This window comes from Quercus robur, chromosome 8 (genome assembly GCF_932294415.1).
Source record: "Quercus robur chromosome 8, dhQueRobu3.1, whole genome shotgun sequence".
In the NCBI taxonomy this organism is placed as follows: Eukaryota; Viridiplantae; Streptophyta; class Magnoliopsida; order Fagales; family Fagaceae; genus Quercus; species Quercus robur.
The window spans coordinates 49,372,443-49,382,308 of record NC_065541.1 but is presented as its reverse complement, the minus strand read 5'-3'; the positions used below and the strand labels follow the sequence as shown (position 1 = coordinate 49,382,308).

At 38.3% G+C, this 9,866-nt stretch overlaps 1 protein-coding gene across 1 annotated transcript; it reads right to left on the bottom strand.

Moving 5' to 3' along the window:
* Nucleotides 1-4,082: 4,082 nt before the first annotated feature.
* LOC126696823 (rho GTPase-activating protein 3) lies at nt 4,083-9,655 on the bottom strand. The gene is made up of 5 exons (XM_050393548.1): nt 8,911-9,655; nt 7,145-7,265; nt 6,920-7,039; nt 5,931-6,161; nt 4,083-5,265 (listed from the first exon to the last, which is right to left on the bottom strand). Exons 1-5 carry the CDS (start codon nt 9,399-9,401, stop codon nt 4,708-4,710), a joined length of 1,521 nt encoding a protein of 506 aa, XP_050249505.1. The 5' UTR covers nt 9,402-9,655; the 3' UTR covers nt 4,083-4,707.
* Between the last annotated feature and the right edge of the window lie 211 nt (nt 9,656-9,866).

The window sequence follows — 9,866 nt, the reverse complement described above, 5'->3', positions numbered from 1 at the left end:
TCTTCATTATTTCTTTTAAGTCGGGAAGTTCTTTGTCCTAGGCAGAGACGATGCTAGAAACCTCAGTAAGCTTGACTTCGGCCTCTCCGAGCTTCCCCTACAAGTCCTCAACCTTCTACTCAGCCAATTCCCGAGCCCTCTCCGCTGTGATTGCCCGACGTTCTACGTAGTTCAGCTCTAGGGTCTTTTCATTCAAGCTGGCCTCGGCCACTTGCTTAAGAACTTTCTCCTTGTCAGCCTTCTCCATCATGCCTTTTAACTGACCTTCCACCACATGGGTCAGTTGGGTAGCTTGGGATGGTAACATAGATAATAGGGGAAAGTCAATGTGATCCAAGTATTAACACTTATAAAATTGGTATAAAATTGGAAAATGTAAAGGCATAATAATAAAGAAATGATAACAAATGGGGAATAAATATACTCATGGCTATAGTGTGCCACTTTAACTTTAGGACAATGTCTTCGTCTTAACAATCCGCATAGTGGTCTTGATCGGCAGGCAAAAATAGTGTGCCACTTTAACTTTAGGACAATGTCTTCGTCTTAACAATCCGCATAGTGGTCTTGATCGGCAGGCAAAAATAGAGCCTTGCCAAGGTTGTTGGATACTTGTCCCCCAAGGCCATTCCTCCAAGTCCAAATGTAGGAGTCGGTGGGCAAAACTTTATCTCCCAGTTGAAAGTTGCACTCTCATTCGAAAGTACAGGTTAAAGAGGTGGAGGCCACGTGGGACCTAATCACAGCTGGTTGACTAGTGGGCCTAACCCCTTGAGGGGTTTCCTCGGGCTGTGGAGTTAATTTAGTACCCGCGGCAGTAGTGGGGTGCTAGTCGATAGGAAGGGTACCGGACTCAGTGATAGGGTTGTCAGCTACCCTATTCCTTTTCCTCTTCCTTCGTTGGCATGGCCTAGGGGGGGATTGGCTTACTAAGAAACTGGTTGAGGGGCAACCTATCCCCTGACTAGTTGTGCTGCTAGGAACCAGCATTCAAGAGCCATGTTACGCCGTCGAACCATCCTCGCAATCGAATTAGGGGGGATTGGAGTGTTTGCAATGGGGGCTTCTACCGGAATGTGCATCACATGACCGTGAAAAACCGTGTCACCTAAACCGTCCCAAACCGGTTCAAGTGAGCTTTCTTGGACTATTCTAGGCCATTGATATCTAGCTTCACCATTGGTAGGCCCTTGTGGCAAGAATCCAAGCAACCAAACGTTGAGATAGGATAAAAGGGGGCTTCCGACTGTTAAAGCTTCCGACGAGTCTTGATAGCTAGTGTACGAAGGAACACACCCGATAATCAAGTGAGAGGCTCTCAATTGCCAGTCGTAGGGCACAAAAATTTCTGAGCATAAGAAGAAGTTCAGCTCCCAAGCTCGTACTACACTTAAGTCAGGTTGGAACCTTTTGGAGTCTACAACAAAGAATAATGAACAAAGTTAATAAAAATATACAAAGCAATAGTAATAGGCCAAACGTACAAAAAAAGGGGGGGCGGGAGAGAGAGAAATAGAATAAAGCTTAAAGTGAAAACACACACAATAGGGTCATATTGAAGAATCAAAAAAGAGGGCACCAACCTATCTGGAGGCGAGAGGTCGGACAAGTGAGTTCTCCGTTGAGCCAATTCTCGCTCACTCTCACAAACTCCCCTACGGAGTTCCTGTCAGAGTTGGGGAGACAAGATATCAACCTAACCATGGTGTTTCGGGTTTGAAGGTAATACCCATTCCTTAGGCTTCCTTGAATAGCATAGAGGAAGTTAATGTCATGGTGTGTAAGGTTAAGGTCATACAGTCAGTTAAGATGCCCCACACAGTTTACTACCCTATAAAAATTAGGCAAACACTAGTTGGGGCTAAGCCCATAAAAACTGAGAGTTCTAAGTAAAAAGGGATCTACTGGAAATCTAACCCCCCCCCCCCCCTCTAGTATTGACATTAAAAGAAAAAAGACAACGTGAGGCAATCTTTGGTCATCTATATCTCCCTCTTGACAGTATGATATGTTCACATCACGAGGGATATTAAACTTAGTTTTGAAGGATTCTAAATTTGCATTTGTGTTTAAAAGGTATGAAAAATCCATGTTTTCCTATTAAGATAACTTTGGAAAAATGAGAATGAAAGAAACATGAGAAAGAAGACTTATTGAGTAACTACTTGATGAGAGGGTTGGTCTCAAGAGAAATTTAAGGGCTCAAGAAGAAAGAGAAGAAGGATTCTGAATTTGAAAGGAACCAAAGAAACTTGTAAATGAAAAGAATGACAGTATTTGTAGGAGGAAGGGTCATTTAATGTAACTGCAAAGCAACTAATCAATACTTACTGTTGTTTCTACTCATGCATGCCTCAGTAATCAAAGCGTTAGTTCATCAAGACCATTCGATGTGTCAGATGCTGCCACGCGTTCACAAAGAGCAAGCTGTCATGTTTGCTGTATTAATGGAGTGACGTTTTGTCTTCCCGAGGTATAACCGTCATTTTTGAAAAGCTTAGCCGAGCGTTGAGGCAGGAATCCTTGATCCTATCCCCACTTCGTGAAAATAGGATCGTGGGGGGGGGGGGGGGGGCTATTGTGGGGGGTTTGGGCCCAAAAAATTAGTATTGACCCGTTTAACTAAGGCCCAAGATCGGCTTGAGTAGCCAAAACCAGCCCATAACAGGGAAATGAACCTCAAACTTGGTTGGAGTGGGCTCAGCTTGATAACACATGTATTGGGACATAGAAATTATCGTTCGGGGGAATCCTATGGCGCTCAGCCTACCACCAATTGATGAGATGGTGGGAAATCGATGAAGAATTGACTAAATTAAAGTTGGTTGCTGAGAGTTATTAGTGCCTTTGGGGAACTCGCTACCAAATGCTATTTGAAGTTTGGAAGAAGTTTCAAGAAAATCCTCAGAAGGCATGATGATTCCTTGGGATTCTAGCAAAATTGGAAATGCATGTGAATTAGTGAAATGATAATGATTAGTACCCTACTAAAGAGAGACTATATAAGGGGTGGGAAGGTAGACAAGAAGGGTTGGTTGGAAAACACTGGAAAAAGAGTGAAAACAAATAGGGAAGGGGGTGTGAGCAAAGGGGGAGGAAGAAGAACTGTTAGAGGGTGAGGTTTGTAGGTCTAAAAGTTCACAGAAAAGATACAGCTTGGACTATCTAGTTGGTGCTTGGAGCCCTACCCGTAGGATTGCTAGAAAGCCCACAAATAAATAAATTAGGGGCCCAAATCCTTCTCCTAGTACCACTAACCTAGTAGGTTTGGGTACCACAAAGACTATTTGATGTTTGAGACTCATGCCCAAAATAGCTGAAGAAGAATCAAGTTTTTAAGATTCTCAAAAAAGAAAAAAGGAACCAGGTTTCTAGAATCTCGGCAAATAGCTCGACACATATTGATCGATCAAGAATCACGGGTCCAAAATTCAAATCAGGACCATTGAGTCATCTAATCTCTAGAAATTTCATGACCTAGTTGCTAGAGTATGTAAGAACTTATAAGGGAGGACCAAATAGACTTTTGAGAGCAACACCCTGATCAAGGTGAATTCTCTTTGTAACGATATCGTTGTATTATATATTTTCGGCACTTGTTTATTTTAGTGATATTGGTGTGTGCAATGATTAACCACGAACTGATCTTGCAAGCATAATTGGGTAATTAACTCAATTTGAATAAAAATTGGTTTCTTAGCAACAATAGGTCTAAATTCTCCAACAGATTTGATGGGAACTCAGCAGCTAAACTTGTCAGGCCTTTGTGCTCCGTTTCCAATCTCCCTAGTTTCTGAGGGTTTTCGTGTTCCTGGTGGTTTTTTCCTTCTTCTGTTGTCGCCATTCTGATGACCAAAAAGATGCGCTCCAGCCAAGCTCCATTCTTAAATCACAATACTACTTGATTTTATTACACTTGCTTCTTAAAAAATTGCACACACCAAAAAAAAGGCTGTCCTAATTGTCCTAAATATTTGGAGTACTCTTATTTGATTAGTCATTTACTGTCTTCTAGAATGATGCACGTAACCATTGCTAAGCTTCCTTGGCTTATCATGATTCATGAATATGGATCAAAGGAATATCAATCCAAAAATAAAAGGAGTTGGATATATGTGTGTGAATGGAAGTTTCACATAGACAAGAAGTTGAGAAATTAATACAACATAACTAGACCCAAACCTGTAAATATAGGTTTTTGAGTTAAGTAGTGTCCCTATATCTATATTAAGAGCTTAATTGGAATCTCCTCAAAGTGTTATCTTCCTTCCCAACACTAAGCATTCCCCATTTTCTAAAAACTTAAAAGTTTTTGGGACAATGGGTAATTTAACACATTTTCCTCATTATCATCTTTCTGCATCTCCTTAATCATGTGCCGTAAGTATTAACATCCTTCCTTGTTCTTCAATTCAAGCATCCCTAAATTCAGAACTTATTGCATCCCAAGCTGCATCATCTTTTCACTTCAATCAGATCTCTGACATTGTTATTAAACCAAACCAAGTGCTTACAACTCATACAACCTGAGGCTGCCCTCAGAAATCACTGTTGATTCATTACACTATATTAGTTAGTGCCTGCTCACACGTTACTACAGAACCAAACAGACCTAACATCTATACTATTATAAGGTTTACACAAACACCATAAACTACCCAAGGCAGGAACCATTCAGTGCCCACTCCATGCCCAAGTTTCTCCACCTCAGCCCCTAGTATTTATAATGCCAAGACTTCGAGTCTTCTTAGGTGGCTTATTCAATTGGAACACAGGATGCCTGCATAGCCTCCTCACTCCTTTCCTCAAACTTAGCCAGTCCCCAGTATCATATCCACTTCTACATCCATTTTCTAAAGCTCCCATTTCAAACCTTGTAGGTGTGTCACTACCTGACTCGTATTCAAACTCATCTTCCTCTTCCTCTTCCTCTTCCTCTTCCTCTTCCCCGTCACTCTTCCTATGAAAGCTCCAAAGTTTCTCCATAGTGTTGGATTCCGGTCTGTCCAATGTGGCAGTCCTCAAGAAGTTAATGTTGGTAGGTCTATTGGCAGCACAAGGATCAGAAGTTCGCTCACGGGATTCTTTACCATTTGACATCGAAGATACTGGGTCATCATTGTGGATGGGAGAATCTGAACATGAAGATAGTTGCCTAGCCTTGGTAGCTGATTCCTCTCTTTCTCGAAGGGTCTTCAGAATCAGTGTCTTGAGGAAGTTCATAACTTGGACAGCATGAATCAATGCAGTCAAAGGATCTGCCAGCTGCAACCAGTGGAAGAGTCAAGACTTTAGTTCATGGGTGACAAAAATAAAAGACAATTTTAATCATGATGTAAGAAAACATAAAATAAAAAAAAAATATAAAAAAAAATGGATCAAAATATTCAAAACTCAAATTCATTGTGTATTGTTAAAATTCATATAAAAAAATTTGTACAAATAATTTTTTCTTCTTTAAATTCCTTGATTTAATTCCTCAAATCCAAAATAGTCCGTAGACAAAATGAGATGTGTTTGAAAACAAAGAAGTCTTTCATTTGTCATTGCAGCCACATCTGCCAATTTGTTGCAGGTCTTTATATGATGAATAAGTCCCATCTAGGAAGAACCTAGGAAAATTTTATCATAGTGAATCAGCTTTGTCTTGGAAGTGACCATTCTATCTATGTTAGCAATCCATTAAGAAAAATAGTTTTTATTTTTTTTTTTATTTTTTTTATGACTGTCCCGAAGAATGACACAGGTTAGTTTTAAGAAAATTCCCTTTAAACTAGGCACATTTATTGTTGCATAAAAAAATTTGGCATTTGATTACCTAAAAAGCAAAAGAGTTCCTTAATATTAGAGGGTAATTGCAATAGAGCAATCAAATAGGAGTGCCTTGTGTAAAAGAAATTTGAAATAATATTAAGAAAATGTTATCAAACCTGAGTCATGTTGGGTGCAAAAACCATAGCGATATTGCGTGCATTCATTTTGTTGAATTGTTCGTGCTGCACAACATCCGCCATCAAATTGACAGACCAGTCAAGCAGTGCACCTTCCATAGGAGGAAGTAAATTTACAAGTTGAGTGCAATCGTCTTCTGTATTGCAGTGCATCACCTGTTCTGGTGTGAGAGAATCAAGTACCCCTGTTGGAAGTTCTCTCAGCCATGCCTACAGGAAATGTAGGAAATCATATGACTATAAAGGATTTAAAATGGCATTTGCCAACCTAGAAAAATAAGTTTTTAAAAGTTCTCAATTGACAAGTTTATGGAACTCTTTTTTTTGGCAGCACTTTAATTATGTTTGAAATGCAAAAGTTACAGCTGCTTGTTTTTAAATCTTCAAAGCTTACATCTGAATATTTTTCTTAATACAATACAGAATGCTTGGAAGCTGATTTCCTTTACCTTCTTTAAAAAAAATTAAAGACAGGAACCAAAGTACGAAACTTCTCACTGAATGAAAAAAACAAGCAGAAGATTAAAGAAATTTAGCGTGCGTTTGGATTACGTTTTGAAGAAAAGATTTTTGCGTTTTGCTGAAAATTTGGTGGGTCTCATGTTACTGTTCATATACTTTTTGATACTATTCATGGGCCCTACTGTACTATTTTAACTAACTTTTATCTTTATCTATAGTATTTTCAGTAATAAGTTTTCAGTTTCCGCAAAATAATTGGTATCCAAACACACCCTTAGATGTCATATTTGGGTAGTTTATTTCAAATATTTGTCATGTTCATGGACATAGTAGAAAACCATTTATATGGGCATTGACATATCAGCATTCAAAATTTTGAGAAGACAATGGGAAGTTTTGTTTTAGTCTAAAATTAGTCTCTCCCCAACTAAATTACTACAAGTTTTGATAAAAAATTATGATGTATATTGGTCGAGTTTAACTAAGGTGACATCCTTATGGCATACCTTTATCAAACCTGCTAAACAATGAACATCAATACCATGCAGCACTACACCTCTGTTTAGCTGATCCCGGACATACTCTTCTTGGCTATTCTCAGCAGTAATTCGGAATATTCCTTCTGCCTTCAAGCATAATAACATGAATAAAACTTAAAAGTTTCAAAAAGAAACAAGAAGTAGCATTTCAATCCGTGTAGCAACTAAAGTCAAAGCAAAAACAAAACATACTCTAAGGCCTCCTTCTGAATACAACCTCTTTTGCATCATAAGAAGAATTGTTGGAACACTGTTCCCTCTATCATCATAAGAACACTGCATTGACTTGGCAGAAACTCCAAATACACTTGCACTGGACAATTAAATAAACAGTATATCAAACTAGTCAAATAAAATAATATGGAAAACAAGAAAGGATTAGGCAAGGTAAAAATTAAAACCTATGAACATGAAATCAAAATAATGTAAAAATCTGCCCAGATTTCTTAAGGAATTTGTTGTGTTCAGTAATTGAATGCCGGGAACAAAAATAGATTCAAAGGATATACTCAAGATCATTTGAAAGAAGATCCTTATTCATCCAACTCCTACAATAGAGCAAATACTTTCCATTGTCGAAGTAAGAGAAACTTCAACCAGTAAGTGGTTAAAAGGTGGAACAAAAGAAAAGACATATACAAACACAGGTTATTAGGAGTTAGGACCAGCAAAAGGCGGAGCATCCAAAGACCTGTCCCCCTGTGCCCCCTGTCCTGCCCCTCCCCTTTTATTTTTTATTTTTGGCTTACATTAAGTGGAGCAGGAGGAACTTGAACCCAAGCTCTCCTCCATGGGAAAACTGAGCAATACCAATAAAGTACAAGGCTCTAAATAAAACCTCTATTAGTATAAGACTCATGTCACATAACACCTTTTGTTTTGCAAAATTAATAACCCTTTATGATAAAGCAAAGAAATACAAACCTTAAACCTACATATAGGAAACAATTATCTGTTTTTGTCAATGTCTAAATATGCCCTCATGGAAGTATGAAGAGTACATCCCCAGATAATTAAGCTCAAAGCTATATTAGGATGGCTAAACATATATAATAAGGTCTATATCCCTCATTGAAAAAAGCATCCATACTTAGATCTAGATCTCTTCCCTCATATAGTCTGTTCTCTTTTCCTTTAAGTGAAGGTACCTCACCTTTAATTGAAGGCACTTTACATTTCTTATCAACTAATAAACTCCATTGAGTTAAAACATGTTGAACTGAATTGCATTTCATCTATATACTCAAATATATAACATGAAGATGCCATTTAAACTCAATTCAAATCAATTTCCTTGGTCAACTTCAATTGAGTATGTAATGCCTAACTCTGTCCTGTGGAGAACGCTCAAATGATTTTCAAAGCATAAATAAATATATATATATATATATATATATATATATATATATCTGCGGCAATGTTTAAGATTAACATGAAGAAGGTGATGCCAATGGACTTATACCGAGATCTAATCCCGTTACTCACAATTAGCCAAAAACAAAAAATTGTAATTAGCAATCTCGTTGAATCTCCTTCGAAGTTGAAGGGAAATTTAATTTCTCCCATGCATCTATTTCAAAGTTCCCCCCCAAAGGCCCCAATTCTACAATTAGCAGTCATGTTATGGTAAGCATTCCTTCTACCCCCAGAATTGAGAAAAACCAATATTTCACAAGCACACGTAACCACCATTCTGCAGCTTGAAATCCCAAGTGGTTCATAACTATCATTAAAAAGAGTAAATAAAAAAAAATTTGAGTGACATACAAAAACACTCCAAAATGTCTACTTTTCCTTCTTATCATGAAAAGTTAACCACAGTGTACAGAAAACCACAAAATGCATGGATAATTAATGTAGAGAAATGCAAAAGATCCAATCTTTAAGGACTAACTAAGTAACTAAAAAAAAAACAAATTCAGAACAGTGAAAGTGAGAAAACAAAATAAGAACCTTACCTGGCACTAGGCACCCTCCAGGGAAGCTCAGGCTCAAGCTCAGTAGGCAAGCCAAGAAAGCCATTGAACCTATCAAAAGTGACATGCGAAACATGCCTGACTTGGGTGGGCCAGCTTATATCCATGGAAGAAACATCCTCTGATGTCTCCACACTGCATGTCACCAAAGACTTCCTCAGAGCCGCGGCCAGAATATCCAGTATTGGAAACTGATGACATTGATGTTGTTGTCCTGCACCTCTATTATTATCAGCGCCTCTTCTTGACCTCGGACTTAGACTCCTACTCTTGAAACGGGTTCTCGAAATGGGCTCCACTGAAACATCGCTACCATATTCATCCTCAACCTCGTACTCATCATCTTCTTCTTCATCTTCTTCCTCGTTTTTGTTCTGCTTGTTGTGGAACAATGGACCCTGAGCCGGAGGGACAGAGTTGAACTCGGTGAGACCAACCAGTCCGCATGATTTGGATCGAAATAATCTAGTCATTGCTAGCTTGTGTTGTTTTGACTGAAAAAATATAATTTATGGGGATGAGAGAGTCTATAACTATAAGAATTACTTAAAAACTTTAAAAAAGAGATAAAGAAGGTGGCAGTGGAAGATAAAAAAAAAAAAGTGGGCTAATTAAGATGGGATAAATATTTAGAGTGTGGTGGTGTAGGGTGGTGGAGGGAGATAGATAGAGAGGTAGAGTTTGAAGAAGAGGAGGAGGTTGCTTTGGAGTGAAAACGATGAATTATATATTATTTTTTATAATTTTGTTTTGTGTAAAAATATGGGGTTGAAATTGCAAGGGTGATGGGGACCTTTGCTTTGCCTTTTTGTTTGATTTCTAATTTGTATTTTTATTTTTGTTTCTCTTTCTTTTTGGATAAATGTGTTCTTGTTGATTGATTGAGTAAAGCGTAAGATTGCGTAAGAAATGGCAAGGTCAGCTCGTGAGTGGAAAGG

Excerpts from the sequence above, each read along its gene's own strand:
- LOC126696823 (XM_050393548.1), bottom strand. The coding sequence starts at position 9,401 with ATGACTAGATTATTTCGATCCAAATCATGCGGACTGGTTGGTCTCACC. Across the intron at positions 7,266-8,910 it reads TGGAGGGTGCCTAGTGCCAG|TGCAAGTGTATTTGGAGTTT; the intron begins GTAAGGTTCTTA and ends TTAATTGTCCAG. Across the intron at positions 7,040-7,144 it reads ATTCAGAAGGAGGCCTTAGA|GCAGAAGGAATATTCCGAAT; the intron begins GTATGTTTTGTT and ends TTATGCTTGAAG.